This window comes from Pteropus alecto, unplaced genomic scaffold (assembly GCF_000325575.1).
Source record: "Pteropus alecto unplaced genomic scaffold, ASM32557v1 scaffold311, whole genome shotgun sequence".
NCBI classification, from domain to species: Eukaryota; Metazoa; Chordata; class Mammalia; order Chiroptera; family Pteropodidae; genus Pteropus; species Pteropus alecto.
Window position 1 is genome coordinate 4,058,178 of NW_006431916.1, and position 21,120 is coordinate 4,079,297.

Sequence of the window (21,120 nt, forward strand, 5' to 3'; positions counted from 1 at the left end):
TAGAACTCCTCTCTCAAAATTGTTTTAAAAATTTAATTTAATACAATTTAATTTTAGTGCCCTCCCTGAAAGCAAACTGTCGTCTTTTAAAAGTAGATAATTTCCAATAGAAAAATGAAAAAATGACGTGAATGGGAAATTCCTTCCAAAACTGTAAGCTCTCAAACAAATGAAAAAAATGTTGAAACGCACTCATTATTAGGGAAATGCAAATTAAGATAACATTACAATCAAACTGACAAAAATAAAAAGTAGGACAGTACATTCTGTTGGTGGAGCTGTGCGACACAGGCACTCATATATTGCTGGTAGGAATCCAAATTCATATAAGCATTTTGAAGAGAATTTTGGCAATACCTAACAAAACTACCTATACACTTACTATTTGATTCAGTGTTCCAATTTCTAAGAATCTACTTTGAAGATACACTCCCAACAATGTGAAAATACTGCATACAATGTTATTTTTCACAGTATTGTTTGTAATAGAAAAGTAATGGAAATTACCTAAAGGCCACTATGTAGGGGAGTGTGTGCTCATTTGTACAAAAGGAGCATAGGGAAGATAAACCAGAAATTAAAAAGGCCAGTTAGGGGTTGTGTAGGAAAGGAGTGTAAAGAAGGGGGAATGGGAAGAGGCCAGGAGGCATGAGGAAGTAACACTTATTGGATGGAGTCTACTCTTTTGTAAAGTTTTGACTCTTAGAACTGTACCAGTGTTTTGCATACTAAAATAATAAAGAAATAATTAAAATTAATTAATTTTCATTAAATAATTTAAGTCAACCATTATAAAATATAAGTAATAATAAGTCAATCTAACTAGATTATGAATGAATAACTAAAGCACACTGAAGAGGATGAGGAAGAAAATAACTAATCTGTCACTCTGAAAAATAATGTTTTTGACTAGATTCTATAATGCTAAAGATAAAATCAGATGTGCATAAATACTCTAGTAATAAATCTACCCGCAAGAGTATTGGTTAGGAATTCTGTAACTACTTTAAGTGTATACTAGTATTAAATGAATAAATGAATATATTATATATAATAAAAGTCAGAGTTTTCACTGTCAGAAAATGAAGTTACAAATAAGGAAAGAAGAGACTAAAATGAAACTTGTGTTGGATTGGAATCATAGATATTAGGGATTTACATCTATATCTATACCTACCTATTATCCATCTTTTATATATCTACATGTACATGTATCTACATATTATTGTTTCTGTCTCTGTAGAGAGAAATAGAGAAATATGATGTATGAGTATCCATATATATACCTATTATCTTTTGATTATATACCTACATATAGAGATCTCTATTTCTATATATCTATATATAGAAACAGAAATAAATATGATATATGAGTATGTGTGTGTTTGTATACATACATATATTTTCTTCCCCCCGCCCACTCTGCCCCTTCCACCCCGACCTATGGATGTTGCCATGTTCCCCTTAAGAACTGGATCTCTGAAGGTGAGGTATCTCCTCCCACATGCTTCCAGAGTGCACCCGGGGCCTGGCACACCCGGGGTATGGTCCGTGGCTCCACCTGGGGCGTGAATCCAGGACCTTCTGCGTGTAAAACAGATGTGCTAACCACTACATTATGGAGCTACCCCCACATACATATATTTTCTAGCTCACTCCACGGAGAGAGCCTAGGGGCAATGACACTCCAGTAACAATGAGCACAATTAGCACCCAGATTTTGGTTCCTAAGTACTATTCTCTAAAAAAAAAAAAAAAAAGTAGGAGAACTAGTTGATTCCAAGACTGAGACTGAGGGAAAATAAAAGATACACCTAGGACATTTTGTGATATCAGAAAATCAAGGAACCTCTCAAAGGAAAGGACACAGGAACCAACCAGAAGGACCTCCCAATGATTAAAGCTGGAACAATTTGAGCCACAAAATAAACAACAGTGTTAGATTATAACCCATACAATAAATATCCTTGAGACCCATACTGATATAAATAAATAATTGAATAAATAAACAAGTGGGGAAGGAGGGACAGCTTTTATAGAAGAATTCCCATTACTGTGGAAGGAATGAAGACAACGTAAAATCATTATTAAGAAAACAGCACAGTAATAATTGTTGCAAACAAGATCCACCAATGGATGCTAAAATCAGATGACAGTTTGAGGAGAAGCAGGATATTAGCATAACCTCAAATTTTCTTCCTCAAGATATTTATCAAGTATAAGTGAAAAAAGTGTAACTTTGCATGTAGAAACCTAGCAGACACTACAGTTATCAATGTTAATGTCACTAGTTGACGTCATGTAGACCCCGATAATGATGCACTTATACAACACCATTTCTGTGGCATTCTTGCCAAAATGAATAACCTTAGACTAATCATTAGAAAACATCAGAGAAACCCAAATTGAAAGATATTTCACAAAAGATTTGACCAGTATTTATTAGAAATGGCAAGTTCCTGAAAGACAAAGAGAGGCTGAGGGACCGTTATAAATTGAAGGAAACTAAGGTGACACAACTAAATGCAACGTGGATCCTCATGGACCCTGGAACAGAAAACGGATGTGGGGGATAAAAAAAAAACTGGTGAAAGTTCAATAAAGTTTGTAGTTTAATAGTTTGATGCCAGTATAAATTTTCGGATTTTGATAATTGTACGCTGGTTAAGTAAGTTAACATTAAAAGTTGGGTGAAGAGTATATGCGAACTCTGTATTATACTGCAACTTTTCTGTAAGTCTAAATTTATTTCAAAATAAAAAGTTTCAAGAAGAAGAAATAGAAGAAAAAATAAAAAAGAATAAGAGGAAAAAGATAAAATTAAAAAAAAACACATTTGCTTTTTTGAAAATAGTTAAAACTTATTTGGACCATATGTCATTAATAAAGTAAGCTAGCTGCTAGTGACTGTTTTTGTTACATTATCTATGAGATTATTTTATTGCTGCCTTTGTGTTCACGGTACTATAACAAAAAATACCATAGACTGGGTGGTTTGAACAACAAACATTTACTTCTCACAGTTCTGGAGGGTGGAAAGTCCAAGGTTAAGGCACCAAGACCCTGTGTCTGGTGAGGACCAACTTCCTAGTTCATAAATGGCCATTTTCTTCTGTGTCCTCACATGGTGAGAGGGGAGAGGAAGCTCTCTGGGCTCTCTTTTATAAGGGCATTAATTACATTCGTGATGTTAAAACATCCCAAAGGCCTCAGTTCCTAATACCTCAGGGGTTAAGAATTCAATATATGAATTTGGGTGGAGAGTTACATACATTCATTCTATGGCAGTTGTGTATCAAAACTGGATCTGAAGATATTTCTAAGACATGATATAGAAGCCTAGTTTTTACCCTAGTAGTCAGTGGTCTATAGAATATAGAACAAAGATACATTAACTATCATTCTGATGTTGATCTTTTAGTTTATGTGTTAGTTTGGTTTCTTTGTGAAAATAAAGTTGCTTTTCATCTGATAGACATTTGCCATTAATATACTCATTAAAAATTTTTAGCTTGGCAAAATTCTCAATATTGATTCAATGCAGACTCTCAAGCAGATAAATATACTGATTAATTACACAGCTATGCCAAGTCAACAGATTTCTATGTTTAATATGAACAGAAAATATAGATAAGTTACCACTTAAAAATCTCAGAACTCCCTCAGAAAATTATAAAGTTCTACAACCTGTGAGTAAATAACTCTTTATAAAAAGTAAAAGTTTAGATACTAGGAATTTAAACAAGCTCACCTATCATTATATACCAGGTTTCCAACCCCTCTCATAAAGTGATACATTATTTTATTTTGAAACCACACTGGTGAATCACTTGCTATAGTTGGTCCACGGTCAATTAAAAAATAGAAAGAATGTCCAACTTTAAAAATCTCAATTAGAGACAGATACATAATTTAAAATTGGGTCATTAAAATAATATAACTTAAGTTTCAGATTTAAAAATATAATTGTTAGTAAAATTCGATTTTGGCTTATAGAATAATAATACAGAGAAAGCAGAAAATATGAAGTTTTGCTTAAACTAAAATTTGCTACATTCCTACTATCCATTGTGCTCCTGGCTACTATTCGTTTTGTCTGGTTTTGTCTTGTTTTTGGATGTTATGGTACCTGTGAAAATGTGTTCTCCTGAAGTACTGCTTAAGATACTTTAGGAAGACTTGTGCCTAATTGTGGAACTAGGTGTCACCTTAGGAGTAGCTTTAACAAATTTTGTATACTGAAGTCTTGATAAGGGTAAGAATCTTTATTTTTTAAAAACTGTCTGAGTAATAAAATTCCAGTGATCAATTTCCTTTCATCTCCACTTTGATCAAATGTCTATCATATATAGTAAGAAAATATTTTGCATTAAAATGTTATGTGCTCTCTTTGGTTTAATTTACTCTCGTTTGAGAGTTCAATAACAACAACAAAAAAGTCTATCGATGTGATTTCTTCTTTCAAATATTGTGATGATCCATTTTCTTTGTGATGAATACACTTGACCATATGAATCACTGTGACAGCCAATTAAACAAGACATCAGGCCATATGAATATTTATTGTGACAGTTAGCTTCTTACCGTGCCTTCTAAGAGTTTGCAGTTGTTGAGGAGACAGAAGATTCACATGTAAACCCTTGTAATGAAATAAAAGAGTCACTATGTTAGACCACTGAGAAGCACCTAGAACTCAGAAAGCTGGGAATAACACGTTATCTTGCAAAGATAATTAAAATCTTCAAAGTGCTTTCACATGTCTCATCTCATCTAATCCTTGCAAAGACCTTGTCAGGTAAACAGAGAGGCTCATTATAAATATGAAAATTGATGCTCAGGAGGTCTTGTGTGTTTTAAAATCATATATGAACCTGCTTGTTCTGATGTAGTTCCTTCAAAGGAAGCAGATTCTTGTCTTTTTTTTTTTTTCTGTTTCAAGGAATAGCATTAATCTCAAAGTAAAGAAATAGCTCTAGCATTGAGTTCCAGAGCAGGAGCCCTCTACCGAAAAGCTCTCTGCCTCTGCTGGAGCATGAAAGATTATTTTTAGATGTTTTTCTTTTGCTAATTGTCTCTCCCTCCATGGGGAATTTCTGTGGTAGAATCCCCAGATGAGCCAAGTTTCTCACTAATTCCAGCAGAGACCGGAAGGACGAAGGCCATGGCCCAGGCTGCCCTGGGGCCTCAGAACTTACCCACTGATGACAGTATGGTGGCTTTAGCAAGATCTTCAAGGACTTTGCAGTGCACAGAGCTTTGGTGATTCCAGTGAACAACAGCTCTAAGAGGTGACTGGAAGAAAGTCTTGGAACCACCTCAAATGACCTTGCCTGGTTGGAGGTTAATTCCGAAAGAAATTAAGAGGATGTGGAGCCAGGGTTGGCTGTGGGCTCAAGAGGCCTTTCAGTTGTTCTGACTTTCTTCTGCCACCTTTGACAGGAAAAAGGAGGAGAGTTCTGAAATAATATTTTTACAGGCAACTTCAACCTTAAGCTTTAACCTTCAGGAAACATCATAGGAACTGTGAGGTTTAGCCTAGAGAAGAGAAAGAGGAAAGGAATGATAAAAACCATTTTTATTCCCTTTCTGGGAAGAGCTAACCAAATAGTGCTAGGTGGCCTTGGAACAATGTGTGGAAAGAAAATGAAGTTTTGGGCTAAATATCAGGGTAAACTTTCTAACAGATTTAGTGCAATAAAATACTTGGGGAACTGGTGAGTTCTCTTCATCTTAACTGTTCAACTATAAAGTTGGACACTGGTATGAACAATGGCATTCATTGGGAAGTGAGTGATTAAAAACCCTAAAGGTGGGGAGCTAAGTAATATTAACACTATTATAGCATTTACTTTACATCAAGTGTTTTTAACCCTCAACAAGCGGTGTATAAAGTAGATGCTATTATTAACTCTCTTTTAGAGATGAGAAAACTGAGGCACAGAGAGGTTAAATAATTTGTTCAAGGTCACACAGCTAGTATGAAATTGAATTTAGGCTGTATGTCTTCAGCATCTGTACTCTTAACCACTTGCTATATTGCTGTGTCCTCTAACATCCCTTCTTGCCCTGCGATGCCAAGTAGGGTGGAGTCTGGTCCCATCGCCAGCATTCTTTGTATGCCTTACTCATAAGACTTCCAAAAACGGTGTAATGGCTTCCTCTGGGAACAAACAAACGAATGAACAAACCAAGCAACAAATAAATAAATCCAAAGAGGTTGCTGGTGAAAAATAATCAAAACATTTAGACCCACAGGGAAGCTCACAGATCGTCTTTAGGATCAGTTGACAGAGAAAGAGCTGACCGGAATACCTCTCTAAAGTGATGTGCTGTTATTTTCTGATTTTTCGGTTTACCTGCCTCTCTCTACCTCTGGCGTCCCCTTCTGGCCTCCCTTTTCCCTGCACCTGCCTTCCCATTGCACCTGTGCCGGGCTTTTCCGGGAGACTGGAAGGCACGGGGACAAACAGTTACGAAGCTACCAATTCTCTATTCCACATTCTCTTCCCCTCCTTGATTTACGGAGGGGAAAAGTGACTTACCCAAGGTCACAGCCCGCATCAGAAAATCCAGGTGTCCAGACTCCCCCATCAGGGCTCCGCCCACAACTAGGCACACTTTCCCTCTCATCGGCCGCACCCAAGAGCTTTCTTTATTCCACATCCCCTCCTCCCCCACCCCTACCCTTAGATCCCCCGAGTCACTTCTGACGCTCCGCAGCCTCCAGGGTCCAGCCCTTCCTGCCGGAGCTCCCTTCCGCCGGATTCCCACGCCGACTCGCCCTCTGCTCGCGCGCAGCCAGCAGGAGCGCTGCCTTCCGGGCTAGCTTGGCGGCGTCACCCCGGCCCCGCGGAGACCCTCTCCGCGCCCACAACCCCGGTAGGCGTGGGCACTGAGGCGGGCGGGCGCCCAGGGTTCACTGCCCCACGCTGAGAATAGGAGCAGAGGGGGTGCCCCGAGCCACCAGTCCAGAAGGCCAGGGCTGGCGTGGGACCCTGACCTCGTCCCTCCGGACGCCGGCATCTGGAAAGGGGCTTTGACCCGCTCACCCTCCCGCCCGCAGACCAGCCGCCTCCTTGGAGAACTCCTAAAGTGTCGCGTTCAATCCCAGGGGGTGTGGCCGCGCCTTTGGCTCCCCAGGGGGCTGCCCCTTTCGGAGCGGCACTTCCTCCTCCTTTGCCTGCGGTGGCCACGGCGCCCGCCGCGCTCCATCCCTGCGCCCCGGCTCCCGCCCCGCCGATGTGCCAACTGCTCTCCACCTGGGACGCGCGCACCATGGACTCGGGACCTGGCTTTCGGAGACAGGCCGCCTTTTGGTTGGACAATTAGCGGAGGTGGGCGGGGAGTTGACGAACCCCACACACGCGCTTCTCCATGAAGATTCTTGAGCTTTCTTTGAAGAAAGGAGTGCATATGCTGCAGTGTCTTTGTGGAAGGAGCCTCAGGACCAGCAACAGCCTAAGCGGTGAGAAAAACGTTCTTTCCTTAGCCCTAAAACACCCCTTTTCCCTCCTTCTGGCCCCCTCTTCTCTTCCCACCCCTTTATTTCGCGCGGAAAGTGGTGGAAGGAAGGCGTTTCCTTACTGGGGCGAGATAATGGCCCCGCCATGGGTAGTCTTTTTTTTTTTTTTTTTCTTTAAATCCCTGAAGTCATCAGCGCTTTATAGAACACTTTAGCTCTCACCCAGCGCCTGAACTGTAACCTACGGGTCTCTTTTGGACGGATGCTTTAAGTGACCTGTTTTCGCACTTCCTCGCGGCTCTCTCCTTGTGACTTGCGAGGGCGGCGTGCGACTTGGAGTTGCTCAGTGACTCCTCTGAGAAGTTGCTGGAGCGTTCGACAGGAGAGGGGACATTTAAACAGGTGGCTGGCGACGCAGGTATCTTTTATTTTTCTTGCTTTGTCTGAAAAGTAGATATCTGGCCATCATTGGAGAGTGCGTTTTGCTATGGAGATCAATTTCTGTCCTCCTAGCTAAAATAGGAGGGTCCCAATTAGCCCTGAGCTCAGTCAACCAGGTCCCTCAGGAAAGGCATAGAAAGAAAATTAGACCCTTTAAATGACCTGCGATATTGAGGAAAACGATAAAAAATTAAAGAAAATATCCAATTAAAACCAAAGAAATGTGATTCTTTTCCGCGAAAGCCTTAGAAATAGTGTGTTCTTTCACAGCATTTTTCATTGTTCATCTCTTTTATTAAGTTGTATGTTCCCTTTAAAACGATTATGTCTTGTAATTTTGCAAGTGCTAATCATTTTTCTGACTTTGTTTTTGCCTTTACAAAATGGGGATAGAGTATAAGGAGAGAGGAAAAGTACCACTTAGGTCTCAAGTGCCTCTTTTTAAAATAAGTTTTTTTGTCCATGAATTCCAAATAACTTTAATATTCAAGAATTTAACAATAGTATAATAGATTTCATGTTTAAAACTTCATGTGTTATTCTGGGGGATCTGATTCACTTGGTTACGCACCTATTTTTACTCTGTTCTGGAGCTATGAAAATTATATTTGGAAAGATTAGAATATATATAGGTTTCATTCATCCTTTCTAAAACTTTGACTTTTGGTTACTCATCACTGTAAATGAAAAACAAAACTATTTTAAAAGAACTAATTAGATAATTTAACTATATGTGAGATATAGGAATATATATTTTTGAAACGAAATCTGCCTTGAGATCTCATATTTTTAGTTTTGTTCAGTTCAGAGGATTACTTAAACATTCTCTTTCTTTTGCAACCATGTTTATCAGTACTAAAAGATTCCAAGCCACTACATTCTAAACTAACATCCTTGATGTTGAAGTTTTTGTTTTGGAAATACATATTTCAGGAGGCCAGTAGAGATGTATGTTAAAATTTCTTCATTTTTCCTTGTGTACATTAGATAAAATGTGAATAGATTGTAACTTGAATGTATGTTTTCCAGATGTGAAAAATTTTAAAGTATATCCAGAAAGTGCCCTGTGTTCATTGCACTTCCTCCTGTAAAAATGGGTAACATATTCAATTTACATGCAAAGTCAGTTTCCCAAATAGTTACAGATCCAAACAGAAGTAATTACATATATGACTAGACAGCATAGGTTGTTGCAAGATCATGGCACTTAGAGTTAAAAGACCTAGTTAGAAAGCAGTCTCAATAAAATCACTAAGAATCTTTTAAATTCAATATTATCATCTGAAAAAAGCAGAAATAATGACAGCTCTAGCCTCATTCCTATATTTTATTTAATCTTATTTATTAACATGTGATCCTATGAAAATTGCTGAAGTTTATTTATACACACATTTTACTTAGGGTAGTTCAATATATTGGGAAACTATCACTCTAGGGAAATTCTTTTAAAATGGTGTAGACACAAATAGTGAAGATGAAGGTTTCTTAGTCTTTCCACAGAGGTAATATATAGATTACAGATTGTTTTTAGGAACTCCATTGCCTTTGTTTGAATTGTGGCTTTTCCTAGCTGATGATCTGGGATAACTTACATGCCCTTGCTGTTCCTCATTTTAAGCATAGATGTAAATTAGTATAGCTATAGTACCGATCTCATAGATTGTTGTAAAAATTGAATGAGTTAATAATAGCTAAAGATTTATTGAGCCTACACTATATGCCGTTGTTCTAAGAACTTTGAATTTATCATAAACATGTTCTGTATTATTAATGTGTTTTATTTTAAAATGTTCTCTTTCATGTAACTTGTGCTACTACCATGACATCACAGCAGTTTTTCATAAGATGTTGTTATGCTCAGTGTGTGCATGCAAATTGAGGCAGCGATACCAGATATATTTTCATGGAGCAAACTTATAAAATAGAGCTGAAACGCACTATTTTAATTTTGTAAACATATCTAAAGACAAATACAATAATATTTTGAACCATTTCAGCATGGAGTAAAAGTTTTATGCCAGCTACTTCTTCCCTATAACTTTACAATTAAGGAGGGAAGTGAGGGACACTGGAGAGAAGTGACATAATTCGTTATAAGAGATTAAGAGATTCTATTAATAGATTTCCAAATTTTTGGAATTGTAAACATTTCAATATTTTATTTAGGTTTTATTAAATAAATGGGGTTAAGAAAGATACAAAATAATCATTACTGATATTTGAGCTTAGTATAATTAAAATACTTTATTTCTCCTGTCTTTCTCAGCAATTTTCAAATATTAATATCTTGTCTAATTTATACCTTAAATTAGTTTATAAGTTTTTTGTACTTCAGTACCCTAGAGCTAGCATGAGCTATCAAATAGAAGACAATCTTAGACAAGGTTAAGTGGATTGTTTAAGGCTATTTCTCAGTGATTATGATCCTTCTTTATAGCAATGGGAGCCTATCCATTAAAAGACAGATAAGTGATTTTCAATTCTAAATATTCTGCTCAGAGTATACGGCACTTCTATTAACCTGATAAAATATTAAGTTTTTAGTTCAAAGGGAGAGTAAAACAGGTTCATTTTTCTTTACAGATAGGACCTTTACAAATAAACATAAACTCACAGAAGAGTAGGGATTAAAACAATAGCTTTAATGCCTGCTCCCAGTCCTCTCCAGATCTAGTTGAGAGGAACGCAGAAGCACTGTATTAAAGAAGGATGTTAAGATTACAGGTGTTACATGACTTTAGTCTCAAACGGTTCTAATGTATTGAGAGGGATTCCTGTCCTAACAACCAGGCTCCTGAGAAAGCTGCATTAGGTCTCAACATGACAGAGAGGGCAGCACTTCTGATGATAGGTCCCTACAATTGTACTAATTGTAAGTGTGTGTACATGTGTGTGTACAAGCACACACAGCTGGAGAGGGAGAGCGCTGTGCTCATCTTATCACCTTAAATTATTTCAGAAAATCAGCCAACATATTCTCCTCCTTCTGTGTACAGTCATAACTCTTTTGTGATATTTGGTCAATATCAGGCTACTCAACCTCGTAGCGTGGAGGATTTATCAGGTGTCTAGGGATTGAACTATACAATCACATCAAATGGCCTTGATGTGAGATTGAAACACTTTGGGCAAAAATAACTTATCAACCCTATTAAAAACACATAAGCAAAACCCAGTCACGTCCTTACTTTCAAGTATAATACTGGTATCTAAATTAAACCTGCTCACTTACAGTCAGGTTGCATCAGCTGGTGATATATCTAAGGGACATGAGCTTTAACTTCTATACAGAACAGTCAAATAATCCAAGAAAGAATGTTTGATTGCAAAGTGGTTATTGCTTTAAACTTATTTGTCAGTAAAGGATTCTCTACAAAGATAGCATTATATAGTTGTTTTTAGCTCCACACTACTTTTACTTCTAAGTAGTCATATAGTCCTTTAATCTCTTTACTTTTTCTTCAAAGATGTAGGTGAAGGTATCCTCAAAAATTGGGACAAATGACAATAATGTATTCATAAATCGAGGGCATTTTAGATTCAAATTAAATCTTCAAAAACCCACCAAATAAAAAATAAATGAGAAAATCTACCTTCCGAAGCCATGTACTCAGGCTTCACATTCACATTGTTTTCACTTTGAAATATGGGTGACTTCAGTGCATAAGTGTCTTCAATGATCTAATCCTGCAAAACTTGATTGAAGGATAATCAATGATTTATTAATGGCAATTATCTTTGTTGAAGAATTGTTTTTTGAGCTGTTTTTTATATCCCGAGCTTACATTTTAGTGATGCTCCGATGGCTAACATGAATATGAATTATCCAGTATACAAAATGTCCATCAATCACTTTCTTATGGCTTTCATTTCTAATGGAATTTTTTTGTTCTTTTACAGGAGATTTTCAGAGTTAATGTCAAAAAACTCAAGAAGTTAGTGTTTATTATTAGTTCATTTTTCTCATCGTGCTTTTAACAAGCAATTTGCTGAATGACTACTATGTGAAAATGTGATAGTCATTATTACTTTTCAGTCAATATTTTGGATTCTTCTCTTAAAAAATGGTGACAGTGTGACAGCTCTCATCACTACTGTAGTTTTCCCATACAAAGAAAAATGAACAAAATAGTCTTCTCCCAGCTTATAAACTAGGAGCTGTGTGCATCAGAAGAAAACCAGGGCAGTACTTAATGGTGTAGGGCTTGGGCTGAATGCTCTCCTCTGGGCCATGGACCAGCAATTCTTTTGCTTGGCTCTGGGTTAAGTACAAAAGAGAGGAGGGAAGCCAGACTTTTTCTGAAACGTAAAGTGCTTGTATAATATCAACTAGCCCTCTATAGTTGGCATCCCCCCTTTCTTTCTGCCCATCGCCATCTGAGCATAGAATGTTAAAGAAACTTATCTCTGGCTTCATGGTTGCCATTTTTAAAATTGGCAAGCAGTCCTTGAGAACAATTGTATGCTAGATGCTGTGTTAGGCACTGGAGACTTAGCAGGGAAATACATATGTACAAGTAAGGTATACTACTAGCCAGGATATGATACATGCCAAAAAAGGAATACTTGGCAGCCTCAGTTTATTTCAATTTAACAACCTCTTACTTGGGTTAATGTCCTATTGTAAGAATCATCCCCAAGAAAGTAATAATTAATTCTGTCTATGATTTATGTTAATCTCCCTAAGCTCGAAAAGCATTTAGGAATTCAAAAGGTAGGCTGGGGTGGGGTAGATAAGGGCTCTAATAGAAAGAAATAGTATCTCTGGATATTTTACTGGAAGAATGTGTTTGAATAAAAATAAGACGTAGATAGACAAAAGCAATTTTTTTTTTACAAAGGTAAGGACCCTGCAGCTAAATTCAAGCCTATCTAGCATTGTTCTTAATCAGATATCCTGGCTAGTTATTTATATTATACTTCTCCTCTGACCTACTTCAACATAAGTTCATTTATTCATGGCCTGATAAAATTCAACTTCTAAGAAAGGGTCAAGTTCTATTTTCTTGTATCAGAGTTAGAAAGGGACATCCAGGGAGTATTTAGAGATCTGTTTCCTCAATTTCCATGGAATATCTTAAAACAATGAAACTTTCCTTTGTACAGTTTAGTTTATGAAATTGCCATCTTTCTGACATGTTATTTTCATTGCACAATGTCACAAATGCCATGCTTGAATATTTCTTCTAATGACATTAAATATTCCAGGGTATTTACATCTCCTAGGGTGCCAATCAGAAAGATACTATGAATCTGCCAAGACAATCTCTCTTGCTGTAATGATCTTTCTTGTTTATACATAAGCTTCTAGTATCGTCCTACCCCCTCCACTCATTACTGTTTATAGAAATGATAGCATTGCAGTTGGTGTCACTGATTGCCCACGTTGTTGCTTCAATGAAGCCAGCTGGGATTCGATTGCACGGTCTTTAAATAAAACTTAGTGGCACAAAATCAATCTCTTTTTTTGAGGGGAGAGGGGTTTTTGCTAGCTTGATCATTCTCTAAGGCACTAATTATTTGCTTAACTTGGAGGAACTTGGGGATCAGTGAATCGTCGTGTTGGTTCAGTGTCTGACCTTGGCACTAAGGAACTTGTGGGTAGATAGCATAGTCGAAGTCATTTTCAAAATGATAGTGATAAACCCCTTACCCACAATCCACTTTGGCACTCTATAAGTAACTCATTGATTGGAGATAGTGGATGTGCCTATGGTTCCAGCTACTTGAAGGCAAAAGCCAGAAGATTGAGATTAAGAATTTTAGGCAGTAATGTTCTATGCCAGCCTGATGACAGTCCTGTGTTCACAGGCAGCATGGGGATGACCTGGAAATGGTGAGAAACAGAGTGAAAAGTTGGTGTTGCATTTTCTAAAACTGCCGCAGTACAGATAATGGGGGATATCAATCACTTTTTTTTTTTTTTTTTGGAACTTTGGCTTCCAAACGTCGCTGTGAGTTAGACAGGATAGTATTTTTCTTTATAGTAACACAATACAGATTAGGAAACTAAGGCTTTTACAGGTGAAGATTTTTATGTCTATGTACATTTATGTCTTTTCTCTTGAAAACTGAAATTTATGTGTATTTATATTTATCTAAAATTACTGTTTACTGAGAGAGAGAGAGAGAGAGAGAGAGAGAGAGAGAGAGAGAGAGAGAGAGCGCGCGAGAGCGAGAGAGCGCGCGCGCGCTCGAGTGTGTGCGTGGGAGGGAGAGAGAGTTCAAGTTCGAGTTGGAGTCTGAGTTCAAGTTTGAGTTCCAGTTCTTGTCAGTTACCTTAGAGGAGTTTTAGGGCAGAGATGGAAGACTTGCCTTTTACTTTACATATGTCTATATTATTTGAATGTTTATAAAAATGTGTTCTTTTAATAATAAAAATACTACCGATATGTATGTCAGATTTAGTTTTCTGTTTATTGCAGAAACCTGCGAAAATGTAAAATCTCTGTAGAATAAAAAAATCACTTATAAAGTTCTAACCCCAATATAATCCCTTCCATTCTTTGTGGGTGAATTTTTTAAACAAAAGTTATTACGTGAAAATTACATGTTTTGTTTGTTTCTTTTCCTATGTGCTTAAGCAATTACTCTACATATAAAATACTTACTTATATTAAATTATTGGGAAATATTTTTTCCAGAAGGAATTACAAGGAGTGTAATGCTATCAAAGTGGCTAGCGGAGAGAGATACTTCTGGGGCAGTGGGGAAAGAGGCTTTTCCTTTCTAGCTTTATGCTTTTCTATGCTGTTTCTAATGATTTATGCATATTGACTATATATATATAATATATTCACATATAATGATATATACTTATATACATTGACTACATGATTTATAGTGATTATATATATACATGTATATAAATTTTTATCTGTCTGTATTAAAAAATACTAACAGAGATGTTATTTTCCAAAAGTTTCTCCTAAACATGATTTTAAATTACTTTATAGAATGACATCACATGTCTATACAATAATTATTGTCTGCCTACTATCATTGACTAATTAGATCATATTCATTTTTCTTTGACTTTAAAGTTTGGTTTTAAAATTTTTAAATGAATATCCTTCCGTAGAAATTTTTGTGTGTGGTAGGTGGAAAGGCAGAGACTCTCTTCTCATATATTGGAAAAGACAGAAGCTTCTCTTCTGGGCCAAATGTAAGTGTGAAAGTGGGAGTGAAAATTTACTCTTACAGCATGTAACTTTCAAAGGCATAACTATTTTTAAGGGTATTGATATGTCCTCCAGTAACTTACACTTCTAATAGTCATATAATATTTTCCTAACTCTGTGTGACTGTGGACTAGTTCCTTGGTCTTGCTGTGTCTCATATGTAAAATGGAGCTTAATGATAGTGCTTAGTGTGTAAGGTTGTTCTGAAGATTAAGTTCATTAATGTCTGTAAGTTTCTTAGCCTGTGAAATCCTGAGCATGTAGTCAGTACTTTGTGTTTCTTGCTCTTTTTCTTGCCTTTCATTCTTTGTGGTGCCATAAAATATTTAATAAATATTTTCAGATCTTGGCAGCTAGGCTTACTCAGTAGAATGCTGATTTTCAATTCCTTTGCAGTGTTTCCCTTACCAAATAATTTCTACCAAATAATTACACATTTCACAAATCTGTTAGTGTATGATTTATCCTATTATTCTTTCTCTTAAGATAGAAGAATGTGCACCATAATAAATCTTAAGATATATTTAAAATTTTGACTTGTATGTGTAGCTTTTCCTTATTAAGACAGACCTTCATTCTGATAAAAATTGGAGTCTGTATCTAGACAATTTCATTTGTAAAGTTTCCTGTTTATTTCCTTAAATCTAATAATCAAAATAATTTCCAAGGCATTAAGAAAAATTCTGTATTTTATTTCATTGATAGAAACAAATGTAAAATGGTGTTTGAGAGTAAATTACATAATTGAGAGTAACATAATTTGGATGTTACTCTTAAGTGATTTTTGAAAACTGAATTTTAAGAATTAAGCATAGTAGCACTAACTTTATTCTTAATAGTTCGCGATGTTCCAATTTCACTCTCGCTCGTGTTGGTAGATTATTTAGAATATCAAGATAGGAGGCAACTGAAAGTCATATTAAATTTTAATATTACAGAATCAGTGTAACTGAAAAAACTCTTGACCTCATCAGGACTAAAAAGTAAAATTGCTTTTATTTTCAGATCCTAACAGCTAGGCTCACTCAGTAGATTGCTGATTTTCTATTCCCTTGCAGTGTTTCTCTTACCAAATAATTTCTAGGAAACACTGAAGAGTATTTACACATTTCACAAATCTGTCCTGGTATATATTTGACATCTCTACCAATTTTTTTCACTCTAAACCACTGAGATGCAAAAGTTTTGCCATTTTCTTTCAGTCTTAAGGAAAAACAGACTGTGAGTCTTCAGAACAATTTATTGAATTCTCGAGGAAAGCAGAGGTCTACAACATTGCAGGGAATGGAACTCTAAAGACAGTTTTTAGTTATCACTGTTCCTAGAGTACGTAGGTCATGTCCTTCCCTAGAAGAACCCCTGGTCATCTCTCTTCATTCCTTAGCCTATCTCTGCATAATGGGTATTCTTTTTCCCCTACCAATTAGGCACTGTTCCTCCCAGTTCCAGAGAGATGATGAGGTTATTTTTGCTCCCATTATGAGGTTTGTTGCTTATCATTTTGCAGGGTGACTGAGAGTGGAGCATCCATATTCTTTAGGGGAAACACTCATTGCCAGCACAAAGTATGGTCTGGACACTCCTAGTCCAGAAAAAGCAATCACAGTAGTTATCAGTACATTTTATGTTGGGGTTATTTTATTTTGAATAATACCAGATGAGAATTGCTAAATGTGCAACCCAGGTAGCATTGCACCTTCCCACCATCTTTCTTTTAAAGTAGATTGCAAAGTGTATTTGTTTGGCTTGCTGTTCTTGGCAGTGATCTCTTCTCACAAACTCTTGGGGCAAATAAGACAGGTCTCCTACAACGAAACAAGAATTTTCAAAGAGGGCAGCCTAAATGTAGGAGAAATTTTTAAAAATCTTCACAAACTTGATTCTGCTCAAAATATATCCAATTTAAATTACTAACCAAAATACTTAACACCTCAGATGGAAGCATCTGCCTCAATGGTTCTGGGATTTTTACAGCAACAGAAAATAGGAAATTGATTTCTATTGGTATGATTAGAAAGTCTTGACAAGATAGTCCTTTTGAAAACAAAGATGTTTCCATGACAAGGAGAAATTCTGATTTCTATCCTAAGGAGTGAAATTGCTAACATCCCTCTCAAAAACAAAACAACAACAACAAAACAAAGTATCTATCTAGTTATAAGAATTCTTTACAGAATTGGCTACCCTCATGCTTGAAGGGTTGAATATTCCAAAGACATTATGGAATGTCACTTCTTTTATATATTTATTCAACTAGTATTTACTGAGACCCATTCTGTATGCCAAGCACTGGTCGCAAAGACTCCATTCTAAAAGAACTCATAATTTGATAAGGGAGATAATATGTGAGCACAATTAATCCCAAATTAAGGTATTAACGGTGTCTGTAGTGTGTCATTTTTAGTTAGCATTATTATTTTAGAAGGAACTGCTATATTGTTGGAGTAGAGATAAATTCTATGTTCTATTTATGTTTTTAGGTTATCTTCTCTAATAATTACTGTTGGCTGCTGTGATTGTTTGCATGTGCTCAGTTCAAGTTCTAGTCAAGTAGATTGTTAACTTGTTTTTTTCACTCTCAGTTGGAAATATTCTCATTTTAGTTAACATTAGGCTAACTAGCCCTGGATGGATCATCATTTGTTTTCTAAAATGCAGTACTACGGATTCCATTACTTCAGCTGGTAGTGAGTGTTCGTGGCATTGGAATTAGGAAGGCCCAAGAAGGAAAAGAAGGTAAAATAGATGTAGTTTATTTTTAAGGTTAATATATAGAAATGACCAGAGATAAATATAAAAACCACTAAGATACTTAAGATTCAGAATGAACAAATTAACTCTATGCCATATATATTTCAGATTTTTCTAAAACAAAGAAGTCAAACCTTAATGGTAAAATTAAAATCACTTAGAACTCATCCCCAGCTGCATTCCAGAGTCCCTTTCTCCTCAGTTATAACAACTATAATGACTTTGATCGGTGTCATTTCAGTCCATGTGTTTAATTCTTAACACGTTTCAAATATAATATGGTTTTGAGTGGTTCTAAATTTTAATCTCTCTGTATCTTATTTTTTTCAGAAATCCATCCCTGTTAATATAAATTTATCAAGTTCAGAAACATGTACCTGGTGTGAGGGAGTCTCCTGTAGTGGCTGAGAGCATGGACTGTGGAATCAGGTTGCCTGGGTTTGACTTGACTTTGAGACTTATGTGACCTTGGACAAGTTCCTTAACCCCTCAGAGCCTCAGTTTCCTCATTTGTAAAATGATAATAACAATAGCATCTTCCTTACAGGAATTGTGGTGAGGAGTAAAATGAGTTCACATATATGAAGTTCTTAGAATACTGTCTGACACTAGTGCAATATAAGTATTTATAATCTGTATGTTCATTTTGAAATGTGTATTGACTCATAGTAGGAAGAGCAGCCTTGTTTGGCTAAAATTCCCAGAATTTTTACATCCATCATGGTGCTGACTAGAAATAATCTCTGACCAGAGTTGGATTCCTGTCAGAGGCAATTCGACATTGATTGGGACAGAATGGGAAATAACCTGAGCTGGAGAGGTTGTTGAGTTAATAAAAAACAATTGTTTTTTGACCAAGGCTGTTGCACAGTGTGCCAGAGTCAAAGGAATTTGCAGAATCTGCTGAAGCATTGCCTGACTATTTGCGGATTTGGTTTTCTTGTATCTGTGGGGCTACAAGAATAACTGAGAATGGTCTGAAGTCCAATGTATTTCCCCTTGTATGCTATATCTTCCCCTCCCCTCTCTTGGGAATTGTAAATAGATATACTTTGTCATCTCACCTTTTGAATTGAGAGGGGTTGGTTCTTGGTTAAACTGGGACTAGAGCGAATGCTTAAGACGGTAGCAAATCCCTGGAGAAGTTTAAGAAGGAAAATAAATGAAAGAGAATAGGCGGAGCTGAGGTTGTCCATTGACTTCGAATCTTTGTCAGCTCTACTTTCCAAGCCACCTGGGTCTCCTTAGCAGGTTCCTTATAACTGAGAATAGTCAGCTTTCTCAAAAAATATGGAAGTGCATTTCTAAGTTAGAAATTAAAACTGTGCCAAGGCTTTGTTTTGATTAATCTCTCCACCCTGTGAAGCTTTTTGACATGACTAGATTTCAATGACTCTAATGAACCTTGTCATTATCACAACACAGATTGCAGAAGCAAACATCAGACCTGTTGTAGTAATCTTTTAATGAAGAGGGACTAATTATCATATTATGAATAGGATATAAGTAATTTAAAATATAGAACTCTAATTTTTGAGTGCTAGCAAAAACTGTAGCAATTGAATACCTACTCTTATTTGGCGTTTGAAGAAACTGAGGCCCAGAAAGCTTGAGGCAGTTGTTCAAAGCCTTACACCTGTATAAACTGGCTAGATCTTTGAATCCAGGATTTTAAACTCTTAGTATACCTGGGATTTGGACACTAACCATGGTGAGTTGGAATCTGGTTCTTTCATTCACTCTGGGCACAACCTTAGGCAATTTAACCTCTATGGGACTGAGAATCCTCATCTATAAAGTGCATATAATCATCCTTACCTCAACCAAAGCATTGTTTGAAGTATAAAGGAAATAGTGGGTGTGCAAAGAGGCAAAATCTAAAAGCATGATACAAGTGTAACTTATTACTATTATGTGTTGCATTTATTATACAAGGCTATATCAGAGGTAAAATAAAGCTCCGTTTTATATTGTCTAGAAGAGGGAGTATGTGGCAGAAGTAAATTTTATCAATATGAAATTTACAGCTTCCTTGGATTGTGAATTACATCTTCCAGTAATTATCACATCTTGTTGTATACAAATTTATCTGGCCTATTATGATGCTGCTTGAAAAGAACGCTGTTCTTGTCAATAATATAGAACCTTTTCAGCTTGCATTGTGAAGTGGGACAGCACAATAGATTTTAAGGCTTTTTTTTGATTTAAGCTTACTTTAAACTCTTTCATCGATGACTAGTAACTAGTTTTGAAAAGGGGGGAGTAATGGACTCCAGTATCCACACTAACTTTTATTCTCGCAGACTTACATCATTCTAGTTCTCAGTCAATGGTGAACAAATATGCCTTATACTATGATGTAATTCTTGGGATCTACAGACATTTTATCTGTGAGGCAGAGAGAATAAATGAGCTAATTTTAAATGTACTAACCACATTAATGAACTGTAGCTTCTTATAAAAACAACTTAGCGCAGACAGAAGGAAATAGAAAAGTCTATGTGGACAAAGGTGATCAGACCTATTCTAGACACAACTAGATTCCTAGTATGTGCTTGGCATTGGCCATGTAAAGATAAATTAACCTCTGCCTCATAGAGTTCCCAGTATGGGACAGGAGCGAAGATATAAACAAAAAACACATTTTCAAGGGTAGCTGCTAGATTAAAGGTGGACGCAATTTTTTTCTTGGAAGCAAGCTGATAAGAGAAGCTCTCTCTGCTTGGGAGGTGTGTGTGTATGTTTGTGTATGTAATCAGGGAGTCTTATCTGAGAAGGCTTCAGGGGAAGATGCCACCCAAGATACTTTTAAAGAATAAATAGGCATTCACCTTGCATAGAAAATGGTGAGGAAGAGTGTTTCGTGAAGAAGAAAATATGCCCAAATGTGAATGGCCAAGAAGTAACATGTGTTTCAGGCTAAATTTGCTCATTTTTTTCTTTTATTCTTTTACTCATTTATCGATGGTGTATTCTTTGCTAGGTGCCATTCTGATTGCTGAGGATTCAATGGTGAGCAAAACAATGTCTATTTTAAGAGCTTACTTTCTAGTGTATAAGTAACCAATAAATAAACAAACAAGTACCATGCATATAATATGATATCAGGTGATGGTAAGTGATAAAAAGAGAAATGAACACTAAGGGAATAGAGAATGAAAGGAAGTTCTTTTTAGAGAGAGCAATCTTCTCTGAGGGAATGACTTTTTAATGAAAAAGGAAGTGAGGGAGCAAGCCTGCACACATGCAGGGAAAACTTGCTCTAGCTGGAAGGAATAGCAAGTG

At 36.5% G+C, this 21,120-nt stretch overlaps 1 protein-coding gene and 1 long non-coding RNA gene across 5 annotated transcripts in view; one reads left to right on the forward strand and one right to left on the reverse strand.

Annotated features, from left to right (window-relative positions):
• The window catches only part of FGF12 (fibroblast growth factor 12), a 479,739-nt gene that overhangs the window by 148,561 nt on the left and 310,058 nt on the right, over positions 1–21,120 (forward strand). The window contains exon 1 of one of the 3 annotated variants that reach the window (XM_006906175.3): positions 7,045–7,465. The exons of 1 other annotated variant lie outside the window; for it this stretch is intronic. In XM_006906175.3, the coding sequence (XP_006906237.1) occupies positions 7,375–7,465 (91 nt within the window). In that variant the 5' untranslated portion in view covers positions 7,045–7,374. Of the gene's footprint in view, positions 1–7,044; positions 7,466–7,637; positions 7,881–21,120 lie in introns of those variants that run through there. One more of the 3 variants, XM_025042054.1, reaches the window with a different exon arrangement.
• Positions 2,992–6,668, reverse strand: LOC112473655. Of its 2 annotated transcripts, none has more exons than XR_003044106.1 (3): positions 6,543–6,668; positions 5,196–5,430; positions 2,992–4,639 (listed from the first exon to the last, which is right to left on the reverse strand). It is a non-coding gene; the product is annotated as an uncharacterized LOC112473655 (long non-coding RNA). The 2 variants fall into 2 exon arrangements; XR_003044105.1 differs by having other exon boundaries at positions 5,196–5,535.